Source organism: Balaenoptera ricei, chromosome 5 (assembly GCF_028023285.1).
Source record: "Balaenoptera ricei isolate mBalRic1 chromosome 5, mBalRic1.hap2, whole genome shotgun sequence".
NCBI lineage: Eukaryota > Metazoa > Chordata > Mammalia > Artiodactyla > Balaenopteridae > Balaenoptera > Balaenoptera ricei.
The window spans coordinates 113,614,709-113,637,611 of NC_082643.1; the positions used below are offsets into that span (position 1 = coordinate 113,614,709).

The 22,903-nt window shown below is 36.0% G+C and overlaps 1 protein-coding gene across 1 annotated transcript in view; it reads left to right on the forward strand.

The window, feature by feature from the left end:
• Nucleotides 1–4,933: 4,933 nt before the first annotated feature.
• The window catches only part of ENPEP (glutamyl aminopeptidase), a 108,947-nt gene continuing 90,977 nt past the window's right edge, over nt 4,934–22,903 (forward strand). Inside the window, exons 1-3 of the mRNA XM_059923432.1 lie at nt 4,934–5,952; nt 19,630–19,771; nt 21,810–21,941. Coding sequence (XP_059779415.1) covers nt 5,327–5,952; nt 19,630–19,771; nt 21,810–21,941 — 900 coding nt within the window. The 5' untranslated portion in view covers nt 4,934–5,326. The remainder of the gene's footprint in view (nt 5,953–19,629; nt 19,772–21,809; nt 21,942–22,903) is intronic.

Sequence of the window (22,903 nt, forward strand, 5' to 3'; positions counted from 1 at the left end):
TCAAACCAAACAGTCAGTGCTAATAAATAAAAATTGGAAAATTACAGGCCTTTCCTCTGAAAGAAATAATATTACTTAAGATGAAGAATGGGTCTATTAGAATTTTTGTGGGGAACGAGATCCAAAATCACCATTACTAGTATAATTCACTTGGATTCTTTACGGGATAAAAGAACATTGGTTGAGATATTTTCTCTACAGAAACATTATTTTTGCAGACTTCTGCAGATAGGAGAGGAGAGAGAAGAAAATATTGCCAAGAATTTTGACAATACAAAAGGCTGAACGGAAATGTTGAATGAATTAAGCATTTCAGGAAGTTTTAAAACTCAGAATATAGAGCTATTATTTAGTGCACTGAGAAAATTGATAAATTTTGAAATTCTTAGAACAGAAATCTAGACTATATTATCACTATTATTTTTCTTCTGCTGTTTCTATGTCCTGCCACTGTCTCCCAACGTATTATTGCACATTAGGGAACCCAATATAAAAACAGTTTAAAATTATAGAAATAATAAAAATCTTTCATTTTATTTTCTTTGCTTTTCTGAATATTTTCAAAACTTCTATTGATACATTCTAAGAACAAAGCAGGGGTTTACACACATGTCTTTAAGAGTATTTATTAACATTTCTTTTAATGTCCATATTTTAAAGTTTATCCTAGAATTCCTTATCCAGTAAATATTTGTTGAAAAGTAAATATTTATTGAGTTAATATATATTTGTTGAGTGGTTCAAAGAATGAATATTTGCTGAATGACTGAAAGGCAAATGAATGAATAGTGGCCCACAGACACTTTTTCAGAGGTAGGTAGAGTACACCAATTCTCCCTAGAGCGATCCAAATGAGAAACAGGAATGTGATTCTTGCTTGTGACTTACGAAACCCTGGTGCCCACAGACTATGTAGGTGGGGAATATCATGAGCACAGTCTGTGTGTCCAGAAAACCCTACAGAAGGATTATCAAATCAGTCTGGAAACAATAAAAATAGAGAAGGCATAAATATATTGTTTCATTTATTTTTATTTTTTATTGATTATGTTTGAATGTATTTTGGAAGTTTATTCTCATCAGTTTCTCTGAAAATTTTTCTTCCCCTCCTCTTCCGTACCTCTTGACCCTCTTTCTCACGCTTCTCTTCCTTGTCTTCCCTACTGTGTAGTTCCTCTTATTGTGCTATCATTGGACAAATTCATTATTATCAACCAACAAAAGTTAGACTGTGGCCTGATGAACACTTTCTGCCTGACATCTGCAGCTATTTTCAGCTCCTGGAAAAAGTCAGTAGAGATCACTTAGTCTTAAGACCAACTGAAAGTTTTAAAACAGTTGCTGAGACCGAACAAAAGATAACGAATAGAAAATAAAATAAAATTGACCAGGATCACAATGAACATTGCCAATATGGATTTAGAATGCATGGTCGGCCAAGTCAAATGCAATGGCACTCTCCTTTTCTAATTCCAACTAAACCTTTAAAGTTTGGAAATACTTGGATTGACCATGGGGTTTATAGAATTGACATGGTTGATAACTGAGACCCTGTGGCAAGATGGAAAGAAACTGGTTCTGATTCTCCCTGTTCCTTATATAATATAGCCCAATTTGCAGATTCTGCTTCTTCCATTGTGACTCTAGCTTGCCATTTTTGTTTTTTTTCCTGAACCATTCAGCTATGATCAACTAATAGGAGTGAAGAGCCAGTCAAATAATCACATTGTGGTGTTAACTATTGACAACATTTCTGGAGATGCTCCTAGTTCTTTGGTGAGCCAATAGCACCCCGTGTACATAGAAGGGTATGTGTAATTCCTGAGACTTAACAGAAGAGCTTTAAACTGAAGCTCCAAGTGAAAAAGGGAGGTATATGCTGTGTGTTCAGTATTATGGTGGGTCTCCTGCATAAATCTACCTGCTGTGGGAAGGAATTAGCCTGGAAGTTCCTTATCTTCTCAAGATCAGGAATGATTTTCAAGTCCTCACCTCCAGGGAACTTCTTTCTAGTCATTATTGGAATTTGAACTGAATTTATTTTATCTCAACATTTCTGGCATATTATGCCTACTAACCGTTCCCATTCTGGATTCTTGGTGTTCTTTTTCCTCCTTTTTATTTATCCATTCATTTGGTTATTCAAAAAGCAATCAATGAACATTTATTGAGTGTCATATATGGGAGAGATACTGGATTTGTACTTGGGGTACAAGATGGTAATACACATTGTCAAAAGCTATGGGGGAGTGTGGTCTATGATCTACAGTGAATGGCCATGCATTCACACCTCTGGCTTGAACCTAAATGGAAACTGACCAGAGGTAGCCTTTTCAAAGTAGTTATATGTAATGTAGATTTTTCAACATAAGATTAATCAATATAAACTGTTTAATCTAGGTGAGTGCCTATGATGGTTCGTTGGTCTCATTATAGGAGTAGATTCTCTGTGTGTGGTGTGTGTGTGTGTGTGTGTGTGTGTGTGTGTGTGTGTCCTGCCAGTGGCTGCCTTGACCTTCACTGTGGATTGGATCTGGAACAAGGGCTTTCAAGATCAAGAGCCTCCTGCCACAGACTCAGTGTTCCAGTGTCAGGGAGAAGGACAGCAAGTACTGCTGCAATGAAGTGCAGCGTTACCAACTATGAAAGCTGGGGCTTTATATTTAGTAAATCCTAGTATGGCGACCCTAAATGTGTTTAGTGCACAGCCTGGCTCTGCTACTCCCACTTGTCTGGCTGGACGTTTTACCTCTATCACCTCAGGCAACCCTAATATGCTGACATGGATAAGATGTGATGCCCTTCACTGGATATAGGCAGCTCTTTTAGGTTGGTACTAATAAAACGTTGTGGTTGGGCCTTAGACTAAAAATGTATGCACGTGTTCACACACACACACACACACACACACACACACACAAAGTACATGGATTTAAGGTATTTTATTTCTGCTAGCAAAAAATTGCATTTATCTATAAATAATGAACCCCTTATGGTGGAATTTCAGGCAAAACAGGAGAGATATTTGATAACAGGTGGCCATTCTCAAACCCCCTTAAGTGCACCTTATTCCAAGGGTCAATTATCTTCTCTGTTCAGTTTAGTGTAAACATGGGACCTGGTGATAAGACTGCTGTCTTTCTAGACAAAATTGAGCTTAAGAGTTTTATATATGTTTGCCTTAGCTGAGATTTTTAAAAAATGCTTCCAGTTTAACATAATTTTATGTACATTCTTCAAAATCCTTTTCTTTTTCATTTTTTTCAGTCATAATGCTGGGATAAATTTGATCCACACTTTCCTTTTAATTTATGGAGAACACATTAAAATGTTTGACCCGTGAAACATTTAGTGAAACATCAGATGATATTTCTGATAAAAAAGGGATTTCAAGGCTAAAATTTATAAAGTTGACTTACCAAAATTAAACATACTATAATTAAAGTTTAGAATTACTTCAGAATGTGAAATTAATAAATAACAAGATGAACCTATGATTTAGAAAAATATACCTCTCTTGCCTTTAACTTTATTTCTCTTACTACTATTTTATGAGAAAACAATAGAATTGCGTAGAGCAAAGTTGACCCTCTCATTTTTAAAATCTTCTCTTTTTATCCGTGTGTTTAATTTATAATTTGGAACAGTTTAAAGTAGCATTTTTCAGAGTGTGGGAACACAAGACCCTCAAAAGGTACCTCACCAAACAAACTCTCTCATCAACTAAATATAGAAATCACGCAATAGTATATCCTATCTGGGAGATTCACAGTGTGATGGTAGTGCCATCTGGAAGCTCTGAAAGAATGGAAGGTAGTGAAAGAATATTCTTAACTCTATCTACCGCAGCACTGCCTGCTTTGCAATTATATCTATTAATATTATCCATGGATTGCACTTTGGGAAATACTGACCAAGTTTTTCATAGTTACTTAACCCTTAAACATTTTTCCTCTTCAGAGAACAGAGGCAGTATAGTTAAATATTTGGATTTTGGACTCAGATAACCTGAGTTCAAGCTCCAATTCTGTGACATTGAGCAAATGACTTACCTCTTTGAATGTCAGTCCTTCCACCTCTAAAATGGGCATCATAATAGTATCAGTCTTATAGAGTTGCTGGTAAGTCTTAAATGATAACTTCTATGAAGTACCTAGCATAGTGCCTGGCATATAGAAAGCTCTCAAATTTTTTATATTTATGATTGTACTGCTACTATTAGAGATGGCTTGGATGTATACATCTTAGCTACTCATAAACATGGAAGTCATTATTGTGATTTCTATCATCTTGAGCTTTTCATTCAGAGGCAGTAGGTTTGGGCAGATAACAGATCTTTCAACAGCCAACTTTGCACCTGGAATCTCCTCCAAATGTCATCTACCACACTCTAGGCTAAAGAATTCAATCTCACTTAGGCAAGATTATCTAACAGAGTTTAGTTATTTAACCTAACAAGTTAACCAAGTTTATCTTCCTTGTCCTTCTGTCCTTCCAACCCATTACTTTTCTCTCTTATCTTCTTATGCTTTTCAGCTCCAGTACTGCTTTGACTAATTTATATTTCCTTTTCTCTTTCATCCAGCATCAACTGAACTGATTTAGGGTGACCTGGCCATGTTTTACTAATCCACCAATTCAACAAATATTTACTCAGTACCTAAGTGGTCCTTGAATTTATGCATCACTCTGTGCACGGAACTCCAGGACCTGACTTTGGCAAAAGGCAGAATCTGAATGTTTACATAAGATGAGGAAAAAGAATGAAAAGAAAACACAGCTACCTAAAAAATAGCTGAGATGCAAGAAGCCCTTTGGTTAGGAGAGAGAGACTGTGCACACAACAGGAAGAAGCCACAGACTCAGTGGCAAAGGGTGAGTTTTTCCATCACAAGCACACCTCTTTCCCAAACGCTCTCTCCTCGAAAGCTGCTGACAGAGCTTTGGCAAAGGATCGTCCTCCCGCTGGCTGATAAGCTAAGCCCTGTTTTATATTTAACTCACTCCAGTAGGAGGGGTGGAGTGGGGGATGCGTTGTTTGTAAGAGGAGCCGTGACAATATTCTCGTCAGTCCTCTTCCTCCAGCTCAGCTCCTCTTCTGGAGTCCTTACCCCACCCCCTTGTTTCCACATTCATCCTTGAGTGTCTAGTGGGAACGTGAAGGGAGAGGAAAAGACTCAAGCAGCCAGAGAGAGAGAGGTGTGGGAAAGGCGAAAGCAGGCTGCCAAACCAGGGAATTCCTTCCAATTGAAAAAGGAAGACTGCTGACGTTAGTCAGTTAAATTTAACAATCTTTCATGTGTAACATTTGACTTTGGAAACAAAAATGATCTTGGAGGAGGGAGAAGGCTCTAAGAGATATTGCATTAAAAGGAAACATGTGGCCATTATCTGTGCGGTGGTGGTGGGTGTCGGATTAATAGTAGGACTTTCTGTGGGCTTGACCAGATCGTGTGACTCTACCGACGGAGGACAGGGCACAACCCAGGCTCCTTCCCACAGGCCTCCCACTTTGAGCCCTCCACAGGACCAGGGGGTCTGCCCTGCCAGTGAAGATGAAAGTGGAGGCTGGAAAAATTTCAGGCTGCCGGACTTCATCAACCCAGTGCACTACGACCTGGAGGTGAAGCCCCTGTTGGAGGAGGACACGTACACGGGCAGCGTGAACATCTCCATCAACGTGAGCTCACCCACCCGGAACCTGTGGCTGCACCTCCGGGAGACGAGGATCACCCAGCTCCCGGTGCTGAGGAAGCCTTCTGGGGAGCAGGTGAAAGTCAGGCGGTGCTTCGAATACAAAAAGCAGGAGTATGTGGTGGTGGAGACAGAAGAAGAGCTTGCACCCAGTGGTGGCAAGGGTCTCTACCACTTGACCATGGAGTTCGCCGGCCAGCTGAACGGCTCGCTCGTGGGGTTTTATAGAACAACATACGTGGAGAAAGGACAAATCAAGTAAATTTTTTTTTTTTTGCTTTATTTCTCCAAAGCTATATACTTGCTTTCCATTTCTTCTCCTTCCTTTTCACTTTCCACCTTTCAATTATATTGATGGTCTGATCTTTATCTAAAGTTGGTTTCATTTCTGCCTGTTCATCTGGGAAGCAAAAATTCTTGCCATTTTATATTTTCAAAGCCTATCACAAAATTTGAAAGTATTGAATGAGCTGCATGGAGTCTAAAAAATCAGTGTAAGTCCTTTATTTCATCAGGAAAAATCATAATATACTGCATTCTATCCTTAATATTTACATAAACTACCTCAAACTTTAAAAATACATGTGTCTGGTAAATTTCACTGGTGATATTCTTGGGCTATATGGCAATGATTTTAAAGTGAACTTTTAAAATGATATCACACTAAATTTAAGTGAAAATCAGTAAATATCAATTATAATTTTGTCTGTTTTATTGGAGAAGAAACATTGAAAGAGTATGTAAAATCCACGCAATTGTCTTTGTGTTTTCATTTAGGAAGGAAGGTAGGACTATGTCTTTTTAATCTCATATGGCCAGAACCATGTTTTACAGATAAGCTTTCAATACTCATTGAGTCCATACATTAGTGGTAGCACATGGATAAATCTTCAGGCTTATTATCTATCATGCAGTATGCAGTGGTTATGCTAAGCCTTTTGTGACATAAAAGATATATTAAGCAATTAAGAATATAAATATATCCCCCCCACACAGCCCTCCTAGTATACATGTATATATACTTGCATTCCCTGAGTCTAGCCAAATGGTCTTGCCTTGTCGCTCAATCAGAGGCTATTACTAGAGCTTTGTCAAAGGCATAAACTCTCTCAATGAACTCAAAAAACCTTCACTCTGTGGGTGTGGTCCTTGCATCAGAGAGGAAGGCTACACCTGAGGTACCACTGAACTTGAAACTGCTTTGACCTTTGCCTACTTAGATTCTGAACAAGTAAATGATTAAGAAACCTTATGTCACTGTTCAGAGTGAGACTGAGGCCAGCCCTCTGAATATTCCTTTCCTATGTTGTTTTAAGCATTTTATAGAGCAAGGCAAATCTTTTGGTCAAAATTCTTCCTATTGTTTGTCAGAGAGACCCAGGGATTAAAATAAAATATTATACATTCTTATCTCACTGTGCAGTACAGCAATAAACTGAGTAGAAATGATAGTCTGAAAAAATATTTGGAGGGATCATGTTCATATAGATACTGTATCTTAATATTACTTGCAAAAAACAAGCTTCTTTATTGTTTACACATTCTTTCTGTTTATAAAAATTACAAATGTTGAAAGCATAGAAAATTATAAAAAGGAAAAAAAGAACCTATAAATAATTTCACCACCCAGTGGTTAGCCCTGTTAAAACGCTAATGTATATTCTAATTGTTTTTAGGTAATCAAAATTGTAATTATATTATGTCTACATATCTCTCTGTCCATATACCTTTTAACTGAATATATTGTAAGCATTTCCCTTTGTTAAATATTTTCAAGAATCTGATTTTAAAGACTGTGTAATATTCTACTGCATGAATGCAGTTATTTTTTTAAAACCAATTCCCTAATGTTGGACATTCAAGTAGCTTCCAGTATTTTATTACTATAAACAAGTCAGAAAGAACATAGTTGTAAGTACCTCTGTAAGTGTGTATCTGTTTATTTTCTCATGTTAGGATATAGTCCGAAAAATAGAATTGCTGGGTCAAAGGGTACAAATATGTCAAGAAACATGTAACATTTATTTTGTTTAATTATTTCATAAATAAGACACATTCACTACAGAAAACTTGACAAACAGAAAATTATAAGAAATAAAATCCATCTATAAGTCCATCATTCAAGCATAGTCATTGTTAGCATTTAGGCAGACATTCTTCTAGTTATTTTTTCTGGATACAGATAAACATGGCATTATTATGCTGTATATAGTATTGCGTAACATGTTTTTAAAATATGTCAACACTTTAACATGTAATTTGGTATTCTTCCACAAATGACTTAATGGATATATGATAGCCCATTTTATCAATATAATGTAATTCATTCAACTTTCCCATTAGATTTGGGCACTTAAACTGCTTCTACTTTTTTAACCTATAAACACCTATAAAATGTAATGAACAGCCTTATAAAAAACTATGAATAGTATTTTCTAATATTTCTATAGGAAATTTCTTAGGAAATTGGCTCAAACTACACATGTACAAGTGCATGCATGTGTGTGTATATATACACACATCTACACATATATAACACATGTGCATGCACGTATGTATATGTGTGTGTCTCCAAACTGACTTTCAAAAATATGTCCCAAATTACATTTCCACAAACAATGAATGAAAGAACTTATTTCTCTGAGCCTTACTAACAATAAGATGATTTTTTTAAGTGTTTGCAATTTGGTAAAGGAATAATACTCTAAAGAATATCTACCTTCAAGAGATTCTAAAAATCTGTTAGTGTAAAGTGAAAACAAGTCAAAACTTTTAAATGATTATTGCTAAGAGTTTAAAACTGCTTTTTGGGTTGTGAAAACAACAGAAATTGCATCTGAGTAAAGCCATCAAAATACTTTATAAAATTCTATACACTACAGGAAGGCCAAAAAATATGGAACACAGTTCCATTAATAAGTTTCTGTTATGTATTTTATAAGTACAAAAAATTACTATATGCTAAAATATATATTATTCATTCTAACTCTTTGGATTATTTTACTGTATGAGTTAGTTTTATGATAAGATATATACTTGAGAGAGGACATTCTGAAACTTAACTGTCTTAGTTGTTAAAATACTCAGAAATACTAAATGACGCAAGGTTGGGGAGGAAGGCTGGTGCTCAGTTAGGCTCCCATGGAGGACTGGTGTCACCAGGTTTGTCTGTTTTCATTGGTAGCAGTTGAGGCTCTCACATTACACAGGATGCAGCCAGTTTTGCACTGCACACATGGTTTTGGAATGGTTCTGGAACATACTCAATAACCTCATTTAGGCTCAATGGAATACTTTTTGTTTTTCTTATTATGAAATATTTCAAGCATATGAGAAAAGTGCATTGTTTTCTTTCAAGCCTGTGAATAACATTTTGACAATGCCGGCCTCTAGTGGGTCTCATCTACAGAGTGCAGAGGAGGGCCACAAGAGTGAGTTCAGGGGGAACAGCACCATCCTTTCATATTATAGAGTGAACTTTGTAATATTTGATGCTCACACAATTTCAAATGCCATCAGAGTAATGCATTTTATGTATACCATCAAGATTATACTTTCCAACCCTTCTGCCTTATTGTAAAATTAACTCCAGGATTGAGTATATGCGATATGGGATATGACCGTCGCAACCACAATGCAAATAAACATTAGTGCACTCAATAGTAACCAAAATTACTTGATTTCTGTAAATACAACCGACACTTGAACTTCACGGAGAAGAGACAACTATCTGAGCTTCTTTCTCTCAAAATTCAGAGGCAAATGGAGACTTGGAGAAGAAGGTAGAGCCAGTTTAGAGTTCCCTAGCCATAATAACCGTATCATCTCACTGGGGAGAGAGCTATAGTGAGGCTCAGGAGAAGAAAGTTTGGGAAACTTAACAGCCACTTTTCCTACTCTCTGGTCTGTTCCTTCGGGTCTGAGGAAAACCACTTCGAAGGATTGGAACCTTTGGAATGTTTTCCTGCCCACACCACCAAACCACTTCAACACTCTTTCTCAATAGTTATGTAGGATTTCCAGTTGTTCTCTTCTCAGAGTTCCCCTCTACTCACATCTCCAAAGTATGTAACAATATTCTCTTCTCTCCAAGGTTCAGCATTTCCTTCTCTGCATTTGGATTGCTCTTACACAGCATTTCCTAATTATCTGTTCCACAGAGTTCTAGTTGCATGGGATATTAATAGATATTGCCAGAAAAATGCAAGGGAGGAATTCTGTGGCCAAATTTCTTTGGGAAATAATACTAAACACAAAATTATGTTAAAGTTTTTTAAACTTAAAAGTTTTTTAAAATGGTGGGACTTTTCAGAGACTTTTATATGATAATGTTCATTAGGAACCTCTAGAAGCTGCCATAGTATGCAGTTTCTCAACTGCATGAGACTGTGGAATCTTCTGTGGGTCCCTGAGAGTAGGGTCCCTGTGTCTCTCTTGTTCACTACCTAGCACACGGAGAGAACTTAATGATTATTAAATGAATATATAGAAATTTTCATATAGGCTCTCACACTAGTGTCCTCTGGAACATGCTGGGACATGCTGCACCACCACAGCCCCTTTCCCATAGAGGAATCCAATTTCCACCAATGACACCTCCACCTTCCCACTCAGTCCGGATGGAAAACTTCCCTTGGTTCCTTTTCTCCCCATCTTGTCAAAGGCAACAGGAGTCAGTAGAATCTTTTTTTGACTTAGGAATGCAGTCTTCATACTTTAAGGACTGAGAACCATTGGAATTGACAGGAATTGCAACAAGAATTTAAAAGAGGGACAGATGGTTTCCGGTTTGGGTTTTCTGGGTTTTTACAGCATTGCTGGGATTGAAGCTGAATTTTGATGTAATGGTGGGATTTCAATAGGCAGAGGCAAGCAAGAAGGTAAAAGCAGGCAAACAGGAAAGGCACTAGGTCAAAAAAGCATAGTAGGGAGAAGAAATAAGTTTGTAGGAGAGGTTTATATGAAAGGGCTAGATAGAGATAACTCTGGAAAACCCATAGGAAAAAAAAAGTAAGGATAATTAATGACAGGCATTATGCAGGAAAAGTTAACCAATGACTATTTACATGGGGAGGAAAGAACTAAATCTATACATGAGTATATGAGAGAAACTGCAGTTATCCAGGAAAGAGAAGATGATGAAGATCAGGTAGGACAGTGATTTCAGGACAGACAGAAGAGAACATAATGGAGAAAATAGCTTGCAGGTAATGTAGTCAGGATTTGCAGACTGACTGGCTATGGGGAAGAGATGAGTTATAGATCTAGGATGCTCCAGATATCTGATCTGATAGCCCACACCCTTCACTGATATTGAAAATAGAAAAACCAGGTTTAGAAGGGAAGGTCATGAGTTCCGTGGCAGATGTGTTGAATGCCTGTCAGACATCTAGGAAGAGATGTCTAGTAGGCATTTGGATAATTAAATCTGAAGCACAAGGTTAGGGCTTGTGATAAAGATTTAAGAGTTAAGTGGAAACAGAGCAGAAAAGAAATCATTGAGATGGTCATAATTAAGTGCGTGTGTGTGTGCATCTGTGTGCACGTGTGCGTGCATTATATCCTCACGCACAGATATGTATCCTCATTTGTAGTTTTGATCTTGAAATTTCATTGTATGTCAGTTTATTCATTATATTGATATGTCGAGCTATCAGTATGCCCATTATCAATAAAGAACAGCTTCAGCAGGGGTGTCTTGTTTACTTGTTGCAGGATGCGTAGTAATTTCCTTTATTTTGGAAGCAAGGAAACAATAAGAAATTTTACTTGACCTTGAGTATCCTCTACATAGAAAAAATGCATTTGGAAAATAAATTTAAATAATTAATTGGTTCAAACCACCATAAAAATAGGTTGGAGTTTGAATAATCTAGATGGGTTGTCTTGCACTGATCAGCTCCTCTACTGAATTCTGGAACCCTTTACTAGTCTGCAAAGATACTTCATTGCGGCTGCCTCGCCTGCATCAGAAGTCTTTCATTTAAGTTTTTCACCCAGACCTTGTTGTTTATTTTGCTGGCTCAAGATATTAAACTGCTGAACATAGCCTGAGAGTCTTCACTGGAAACAGTACGCCAGATGATTTATGAGGTAATCAAGTAGTTGGTTTGTTTTAAGTTGATTCAGAGTGAACGGTTGGTGCTTGCAATCATCACTTCCTCTCTCTTCAGCTTTCTCTAAGGTCACCTTGATCTGATGCACTCAGAGAAGTCAGAGGAATGCCTTCCCTTTTGTAAATTAACAAGCTACACAGAATTATATTTTTAATGTGCTGGGTCTAGTAAGTGACTTACAACACAGAGAGGCCCCTATGTAAAAATGGTTTACCTCAGCACATTTGCCTGGCATTATAATTATTTAGGACATACTCAAGAGTTACTCCTGAACATACTGTGAGATTAGCTGGGTCTTTTCCATTAATTTGCAAATCAATTCATCTAATTTTAAAAAGAAGTTTTAATCACTGAATAAAACCTCCCCAAAGAAGTTGTGATCTAAAATCGTTTTGTATTGCTATCTCATATACGTTGTTTTCAAATCTGCATATATTTAGAAAACTTCAGTAACTCTGGATGGAATTTAGCATATACAAATAGGGCCTTTTTAAATAATTGAAGTATAGTTGATTTATGATATTAGTTTCAGGTATACCACACAGTGATTCAATATTTTTATAGATTATACTCCATTTAAAGTTACTATAAAATATTGGCTATATTCCCTGTGCTGTACAATATATCCTTGTAGCTTATTTATTTTATACATAGTAGTTTGTACCTCTTAATCCCCTACCACATTTGCCCCTCCCCCCTTCCCTATCCCCACTGGTAACCACTAGTTTGTTCTCTATATCTGTGAGTCTATTTGTTTTGTTATATTTGTTTGTTTATTTTTTAGATTCCACATATAAGTGATAACATACAGTATTTGTCTTTCTCTGTCTGACTTATTTCATTAAGCATAATGCCCTTCAGGTCTATGCATATTATTGCAAATGGCAGACTTTCATTCTTTTTTATGGCTGAGTAATATCCATTGTATACATAGATACTACATCCTCTTTATCCATTCATCTGTTGATGGACACTTAGGTTGCTTCCATATCTTGTCTATGAATAAGAGTGCATGTATCTTTTCAAATTAGTGTTTTCATTTTTTTTCAGATAGATACCCAGGACTGGAATTGCTGGGTTATATGGTAGTCCAATTTTTAGTTTTATGAGGAACCTCCATACTGTTTTCCATAGTGACTGTACCAATTTGCATTCCCACCAACAATGTACCAGGGTTCCCTTTTCTCCACATCCTTACCAACATTTATTGTTTGTGTTTTTTGATAATAGCCATTCTGACAGGTGTGAGGCGATATCTCACTGTTTTGATTTACATTTCTCTGATGATTAGTGATGTTGAGCATATTTTTGTGTGCCTGTTCCCCATCTGTATGTCTTCTTTGGAAAATTGTCTATTCAGGTCTTCTGCCATTTTTATTCAGGTTGTTCATTTTTTGGGTATTGAGTTGTATAAGCTGTTTATATATTATGGATATTAACCCCTTACTGGTCATATCATTTGCTAATCTTTTCTCCCATTTAATAGGCTGTCTTTTTGTTTTGTTGATGATTCCCTTTGCTGTGCAAAAGCTTTTAAGTTTAATTAGATCCCATTTGTTTATTTTTTATTTTGTTTCCTTTGCCTTAGGAGACAGATCTAAAAAAACATTGCTACAATTTATGTGAAAGAGTGTTCTGCCTATGTTTTCTTCTAGGGGTTTCATGATTTCTGGTCTTACATTTAGGTCTTTAATTTATTTTGAGTTGATTTTTGTATATGGATGAGAAAATGTTCTAATTTCATTCTTTTACATGTAGCTGTCCAGGTTTCTGAGCACCATTTATTAAAGAAACTGTCTTTTCCCCGTTGTATAGTCTTGCCTCCTTTGTCATAGATTAATTGACTATAAGTGCATGTGTTTATTTCTGGGCTCTCTATTCTGTTCTATTGATCTACGTGTCTGATTTTGTGCCAGTATCATACTGTTTTGGTTACTGTAGCTTTGTAGTATAGTCTGAAGCCAGAGAGTGATATCTCCAGCTTTGTTCTCTTTTCTCAAGATTGCTTTGGCAAATTGGGGTCTTTTGTGGTTCCATATGAATTTCAGGATTATTTGTTCCAGTTCTGTGAGAAACGTCACGAGTATTTTGATACGGATTGCATTAAATCTGTAGATTGCTTTGGGTAGTGTGGACATTTTAACAGTATCAATTCTTCTAATCCATGAACCTAGGATATCTTTCCATTTCTTTGCATCACCTTCAATTTCCTTCATCAATGTCTTATACTTTTCAGAGTATAGGTTTCTCACCTCCTTGGTTAAGTTTATTCCTAGGTATTTTATTCTTTTTGATGTGATTTTAAACAGGATTATTTTCTTGCTTTATCTTTCTTTTGGTTCATTATTAGTGTATAGAAAAGCAACAGATTTCTGTATACTAATCTTGTATCTTGCAAGTTTACTGACTTCATTTATTAGTTCTAACAGTTTTTTAGTGGAGACTTTAGGGTTTTCTATATATAGTATCATGCAAATAATGACAATTTTACTTATTTCTTTCTTATTTGGATGCCTTTTGTTTTCTCTTCTTGTATGATTGCTGTGGCTAGGATCTCCAATACTATGTAAATAATTGACAAGAATGGGCATCCTTGTCTTGTTCCTGATTTTAGAGGAAAAGCTTTCAGCTTTCCACCGCTGAGTATGATGTTAGCTGTGGGTTTGTCATGTATGGGTTTTATTATGTTGAGATATGTTCCCTTTATACCAACTTCAGTGAGAGTTTTTATCATGAGTGGATGTTGAATTTTGTTAAATGCTTTTCCTACAGCTATTGAGATAATCATGTGATTTTTATGTTTCCTGTTGTTAATGTGGTGTATCACATTGATTGATTTGTGGATCTTGAACCATCACTGCATCCCTGGAATAAATCCTACTTGATCATGGTGTCTGATCCTTTTTATATATTGTTGAATTCAGTTTGCTGATATTTCATTAAGGATTTTTATATCTATATTCATCAGAGATATTGGTTTGTAATTTTCTTTTTTTGTAGTATTTTTGCCTACTTTCAGTATCAGAGTAATGGTGGCCTCGTAGAGTGAATTTGGAAGTGTTCCCTCCTCTTCAATTTTTTTAGAATAGTTTGAGAAGGATAGATATTAGCTCTTCTCTATATGTTTGGTAGAATTCCCCTGTGACGCTGTCTGGTCCTGGACTTTTGTTTGATAGGAGTTTTTTTTAGATTGGTCTGTTCAGATTGTCTATTTCTTCCTGATGCAGTCTTGGAAGATTTTATGTCTCTAGAAATTTATCCATTTCTTCTAGGTTGTCTAAGTTATTGCTTTATTGCTGTTCATAATATTCTCTTATTTTTTTTAATCTCTGCTATATTGGTTGTAATTTCTCCTCTTTCATTTCTTATTTTGTTAATTTGGGTCCTCTCTCTTTTTTCTTGGTGAGCCTGGCTAAACACCTAAAAAGTTTGTTTATCTTTCCAAAAAAACAGCTCTTGGTTTTATTGATCTTTTCTATTTTTTTTCAGTGTCTATTTATTTCCTTTCTGATCTTTATTATTTCCTTCTTTCTGCTGACTTTGGGCTCTGTTTGTTCTTCTTTTTCTAAGTCTTTTAGTTGGTAGATTAGGTTATTTATGTGAGACTTTTCTTGTTTCTTGAGGTAAGCCTGTGTTGCTATAAATTTCTCTCTTAAAACTGCTTTTGAGGCATCCCATAGATTTTGGATAGTTATGTTTTTATTTCCATTTGTCTCAAGGTATTTTCTGATTTCCTCTTTGATTTCTTGATTGACCCATTGGTTTTTTAGTAGCATGTTGTTTAGTCTCCACCTGTTTGTGTTTTTCCTGTTTTTCTTCCTGTAAATGATTTCTACTTTCATACCACTGTAGTCAGAAAAAATGCTTGATATAATTCTTATCCTCTTAAATTTGTTGAGACTTGTTTTGTGGCCTAGCATACAATCTATCCTGGAGAATGTTGCATGGGCTCTTGAAAAGAATGTGTATTCTGCTGTTTTTGGATGGAATGTCCTGTAGATACATATTAAGTCCAACTGATCTAATGTGTCATTTAAGACCACTGATTTCTTAATGGTTTTCTATCTGATGATTCTATCTGGATGACTGTCCATTGATGTAAGTGGTGTGATCAAGTCCCCTACTATTATTGTATTATTGTCAATTTCTCCCTTTTTGTCTGTTAATCACACTCATATTCCCAAATTAGTTATCTGGCTTATTTCTGAGGTGTGACTAAACTGAAACATTCTCGCAGAGAGTGACCTTTCCTCTTCCTTTGCCTGGGGAAGAAATCAGAATCAAGAGGAATTCAAAAGAAAAAAGCAGCTGACTAAACATGGGGTTGGAGCCTCATGGATCTTCTTATAAATCCTTAGTACACTGGGGAAGTGTACAGGCTTCTTTATATTCTGATGCATTTGCAATTCACTACAGTCTACATGTGTTAGAAACTTCAATTGATTAGTTAAACTGTTATCACAAAAACTAATCAGTAATACTGAAGAATAAATTCTTGGCTGGGACTTTTTGGGTAACTTTATTTTGAAATAATTTCAAACTTAACAGAACAGTTACAAGAACAATACAAGGAACTCCTAGGAACACTACCAATTGTTTACATTCTGTCCTATTTCCTCTCTCCCCAGCAACCCCATGTCTCTCTCTCTCTCTCTCGACCTTTAGAGTATATTGAAACATTGTCTCCCTTTACCTCTTCACATTCAGTATATATTTCTTAAGTACAGGGACATTTTCTAACATAACCACAGTACAGTTATCAGAATCAGAACATTTAACATTGATATGATAATAATCTAATCCACAGTCATAATCAAATTTCATCAATTAACCCAGTATTTTTTTCCCAGTCCAGTATCCAGTTTGGATTCATGCAATGCATTTAATGTCATGCCTTTTTAGACTCCTTTAAACTGGAACAGTCCCTTGCCTTTCTTTGTCTTTCACAACCTTGATATTTTTGAAGAGCACAGGCCAGTTATTTTGAGAATATCCCTCAGTTTTAGTTTGTCTGATTTTCCTCATGATTTAAAAATGCAAGTTAAGCATTTTTGTCAGGAATTTCACAGAAGTGATACTTAGTCCCTCTCACGAAGTCACATCAGGAGACACATTATGTTGATTTGTACAATTATTAGTGATCTTTGATTACTTGCTTAAGGAGGTATCCAACAGTTTTCTTCATTGTAAAGTTATAATTTTTTTCTTTGTAAGTAATTTTCAGAGAAAGTGTTTGAAACTATTCAGATACCCCTTTCCTCAACAAACTTCCATCCACTTTGTTTTGGCACCCACTGATGATTTTCTAAAGCCATCATTCCTCCTAAAATTATTAGTAGGCAATCTACTGTAAAGAAGAGCTTTCCTTTGCCCCACTTATTTATTTATTCATATGTTTTATCATGGATTCTTATTTTAATCAGTAGTTTATAATTCCATTACTTATTTTGATGTCCCCCCAGATCTGGCCAGGGGTAATCCCCTCAAGCTGGCTTTTGTGTCCTTTTAACTTATTCTTATGATTCTTTGAAAACTTCCTTACTTTTTGGCAAAGCAAGATGTTCCAGGATCATTTTGGACCTTTCCGATCCAGCACTGGAATCAGCCATTTTTATGAAGAGTTCTGGTTCCTTTTATTGGAGTGTGGTAATGGGAACTAGTTGTGCTCATTGCTACAAGCTTGTCATTTCTTCTAGTCCTGTTCAGCAGACAAAACTAGGAAATACATGTCTCTGTGTATTTTTATATCCATTTACATATATAGATACATGTGTATGTGAAAAATCATTGAATATACACTGAACCTGCAGTTACAGTTCAATACCAAGGTCTAGTCTTCCTTTTTTACAAGTTTATAACTCTCTTCCCCAGCTGTGAGAAACCTGCCTTCTGTTCTCCTCATTTTTTTTTTTTCATTTGCTCAAGCTTGGGATACAGAGAAGATTGTTTCTGAACTGTTAACTCATGCCACTGCAACAATCCAAATCTAAACCTACTTACTGGAGCTCAATATTGATTTACAGTTATTTTTAGGTAAAATTTATATACATTAAATGCACACAACTAATGGGAACAATTCAATGAATTTTGACAAATGCACACATCTTTGTTAACCACACCCATAAAAAGGTATAGTTTTTTTTTTTAACATCTTTATTGGAGTATAATTGCTTTACAATGGTGTGTTAGTTTCTGCTTTATAACAAAATGAACCAGCTACACATAAGGTATAGATTTTTTCAGTCATCCCAGAAAGTTGTCCCCCTCAGTCAACAGTGTCCTAAAAGACAGCCCTTTTCCAGTTTTATTTTTTACAGATTAGTTTTTTTGGCTGAGTTTTTAACAACTAATTTTTGTATCCAGAGGGTTTTTAAAAGAAATTCAAAAATATTTTAATTTCTTGTAGTTGGATGTTGACCTATGACATATTATTTTTTAGATAAGTTAATGTATATAATGCATCCTTGAACCCAAATGAAATGAAGACACTTACCATGGCCTCTGCTGACCCCTTAGTCCCTCCAGTTCACTGTACTTCAGCTACACTGGACATCTTTCAGGTCCTCAACCATATTAAATTCTCTTCCACTTTAGAGACTGTGCACTTGCTGTTCCCTCTGTTAAGGAAACACATTTTCCCTAATCTTCACCTGTCTGGGTTTTTCTCATCATTCGGATCTCAGCAAACCATCACCTACTCCAAGAGATTGTCCCTGACTACTTTACCTAATATTGCTCACCACTTTTCCTGAGTCATTCTCTGTCGCTTCCCCTGTTTTATTTTCTATATAGCTCTTATCACTCTCCTTATTTATTTGTTTATTCTTTGTTATTCCCTCAGAATCTAGAATAATGCCTGGTAAATGTGTGTGTGTGTGTAGGAAGGGGTTCAATTAATATTTATTGGATCAATGAACAATGTAACAATTTGTTATTCTTTGTGAAATACCTTCCTTAGTCTCTGAGAATTCTGAAGGATGAAATACTTTCTTTACACAAATTATTAATGAATATGTCAACATTTCTTTCCTTTTACACTTTTTACTCGCTTACTCTTCTAATGAGCAAATGTACAATATCTTACTGTAATATAACTACATGTAAAAAGTTTACATTCATTGATTTTTTTTGAGCAATTACTCAGAAAAAAATATTTCCACTTTGAAATGATGGAAACATTAAATATTAACATTTTAGCTTAATAAGCATTAAGTTAGAGCCATAAAGGAATACTGTCTCTTTCCAAAAGTGGACTTTAAACCTGGCCAAAGGTTGCTTCACTGGGAGATTGCTCGGGGGCTGACTTTGCATGAAAATGAAAACTAAGGGATTTGTCCCTGGTGTAACATAAGTAAGAAAGAATGTACTATTAGGGACAGGAGCTGTGGACTCTGGAATACACTCCTCTACTCCGTGACAGGACACAGCTGTTCACACTCACAAGGACAGGTACAAGCAAGCCTTTGAGTTTGGCTTCGTGTTTATCTACTTGTCGCTTGATGGCTTTAGGATGGAAAGAGTGATAGCTCAGAATTGGATTGATTTTTGCTCATTTAGAGTTCACAGATTTTTAGTTATGGCAACAAAATACCTAACTACTCATATAAAATATCTGAAGCAGTTTCTGAATTTTCATTTATTTGTTAACCTAACAATTCCAGGAAAGACTTTGACAACTATTTGATAGTTTTCTGGATGGAAACTCATCTTAAGAAATGCAGTAGTTATAATTACATAGCTGATTCTTTTCTATAGGAATAGAAACATAGGGGCTATCAGCAGAGGCAACATATATTTTGTTTGTGTGTTTATTTCTAAGGAGCATAGCAGCCACTGATCATGAACCAACAGATGCCAGGAAATCCTTCCCTTGTTTTGATGAGCCCAACAAAAAGGCAACTTATACAATATCTATCGTCCACCCCAAAGAATATAAGGCACTTTCAAATATGCCAGTGGAGGTGAGTATTTTAAATTTTTTCATTTATGCAGATAGTCTGTTTATAATATCAGGTAAATTACCTGCTTTGCTATGAAAGAACCTACTGAATTCTAAAATAAATGTGCTCTAATAGCTTATTTAGAGGCTTGAAAATACATTTGGGCAATCTCTTTTCTTTGAGTACTAGACATCTTTAATTCAAGATATCACATTCCAGTCAAAACACCATGTTAGGTTTTCTAAGCAAGAATGGATACAGTAGACATACATTAGCTGGGTTCTGCTTAAATGAAAGAAGCCCCTAATCATGACTAATTAAAGGCAAACTAATGGAATTACAGATTTTAAAATATTCAAGGGCCTAATTACTATTATTGGCTTTCAGTTGAATATAAACCCAGTTTTTAATATAGGGCTACTACAAAAAATCATCACTTAAATATTGGAATATAGCCACAACTCCAGGAAACACCATGCCCATAGGTATTCTAGTGAACAAGAAGTACTCATTAAATGTTAAAAAAAAAAAAAGGCTACAATAAGTTCTGTTTGTATAATTATTAACATGACTCTTTCCTCTGTTACTGCTCCTCATCTCCAGAATGGGTAACTCAGTTAACTAAAGCATCATTACCTCAAGGTTGAGGTTTATTATTCCTTATACCTTTGACATGTAAAAGGGTGAAGCTCATCCTTAGATATAATTGTCACCTACCTAATACCAGAAAAGCACTGTGCCTACATTACATCTCCCATCTTTCTGATCCACTATGTGAACTATCATCACTGAAATTCATCCTCTTTAATTACAAATATTCCTCGAAAAAGCAAACCAAAGCTGTAAGAAGGTTAAAAAGTAAACTGTTGGTGTAAGCTTATCAACTTTTCTTCTGGTGTCAGACACCTGGGCAATTGGGTTTTGATTGGAGAAGAAAGAGGAAAGGATAAACCTAAACTATGACACTCTAATCCAGAAGACTGGATCAGAATAAAATGCCATCAGAATTTTTTGGCATGGAACGGAGAAAATGAAGGTGGGAGGAGTAAGAATGCAAACTTTACTAACCTCCGTTTATGGTTTCCTCACATGACCTTTTTGTTTTGCAGAGTATATACTTCTTCACTTTCACCTAGTTCCAGAAACTAGTCCTGGAAGAAGGTGAATAATCTGGGTCCTTAGGAGATCGAAACTACTCCTAGGTTTTTATCATAGAGTAACTTTGCTGGGGCTCCAACTCTTCTCTATAAGCATGTGCACATAACATGCTTGCCTTGTCGATGATGCATCAAGTTCTAGTCTAGCCTCCCTCTCTTAATCCTTTTTTAAAGCTTTCCAGTGTAGAGTGACTCACTGTGTGGCTGCAGGGCATGTGGAAATGTTTAAACAATGGGTAGCAGGAGTTAGGCAACTATTCATGGATGAAGTATTAGGACTGATGACTGGCGGAGAGAGGAAGGCAAAGCTGGCATGGACAGAAAACCAGACAGATGGGGTCAGTAGTTGCATGAAGTAATGCAATCCTTCTCTCTCTCCATGGTAACCAAAGCAGTGACTTTAGTGACCATACCCTGGGTCTCAGATGGAGACAACCAGAGATGGAAAAGACAACATGACATCCTGCTATGCCTGGTATAGCTATTGCCCTCTCGCACATAGTCAAATCAGCAAATACCTGCTTAGTTCTTCCTGTGTGCAAGGCACTGAGCACTAGCCTTTTCTTCATTAAGAGGCCATAGTACCTGCTCAAATATTATGGCCAGGATTGTGTGTTTAATGTAGAAAGATAAACTCCTGTCCAGTTTATATCACAAAGTTGTATTTCTCCCTGAGAAACCTCATATGGTATATAGTTCAATCACTCTTTCACAGTACTAAAAATAAAATGAATTTTCCTCTAGTTTTTTTCAACATCACCAGTTAGGGGTAAAATTTCTTTTTACACCTAAGCTTTGACAAAGGACTTCTGACTGGAAAGCTAGGTTTGGAGTAATTTTTTGTTTGTCTTGTCCATGATTGATCTTTTTATAAATAAAAGATTATCTTTTGCTTTCAATAGAAAGAAGAGTCGGTGGATGATAAATGGAATCGAACAACTTTCCAGAAGTCTGTTCCCATGAGCACTTACCTGGTGTGCTTTGCTGTACATCAATTTGACTCCGTAATGAGGATATCAAATAGCGGCAAACCTGTGAGTACCATTATATATTTTTTAAATTTACCACCTATGCATTTGTGATTTTATAATTTTTTTGAATAGTTTTTTCTTTTTTCACACAACAGACCAGAAAAGCCCGTTAGTCACCAGGCTCTGTGAGCCTGATGATACACTGAATAATATAGAAAAATGTAAGCTGAAAGGACCCAGGTGAAAAATAAACAAACAAAACAGCCATAGGAATGGATAGTCTTGAATTATTTTAAGGTGAAAATTCACTATAAGTCCAAAGCTAGCTCCTAAGTATATCAGCACAAAGGTATTAAATATTTGCACATATAGAGACTGTCATACAGAGTGAAGTAAGTCAGAAAGAGAAAAACAAATATCGTATATTAACGCATGTATGTGGAACCTAGAAAAATGGTACAGATGAACCGGTTTGCAGGGCAGAAGTTGAGACACAGAGGTAGAGAACAAACGTATGGACACCAAGGGGGGAAAACCGCGGTGGGGTGGGGATGGTGGTGTGCTGAATTGGGCGATTGGGATTGATATGTATACACTGATGTGTATAAAACTGATGACTGATTTTAAAAAAAAATTGCGCATGCTTAATTTAGTAAAATGATTGGGTATATGTATTTGGGTGGGGTCCCAGATGAAGACCAGAGGGAGAGGAGGAAACCAGAGGGAAATGAATATCCTTCAAGTAACTAAGCACTGAGATGTTTGTGGTGCCATCCCAATATGTAATTCAACATAGGACAACAGCAAAGTATCAAAAAGCATTTTCTAAAAGTGTAAGAAAATACAAATAAGCTTTTTTTAAATCAAAATGATGAACTGAATAATTTTCTTTTGAAAAACTAAATACTTTTACCTAATTATTTTTCTCTTTTGGGGGGCCCCCATTTTGCTCATGCCCTGAACACTTGCTAAGCTAATGGTTAGTCTGCCTCTGTGATACATATTATATATATAAAACATTATAA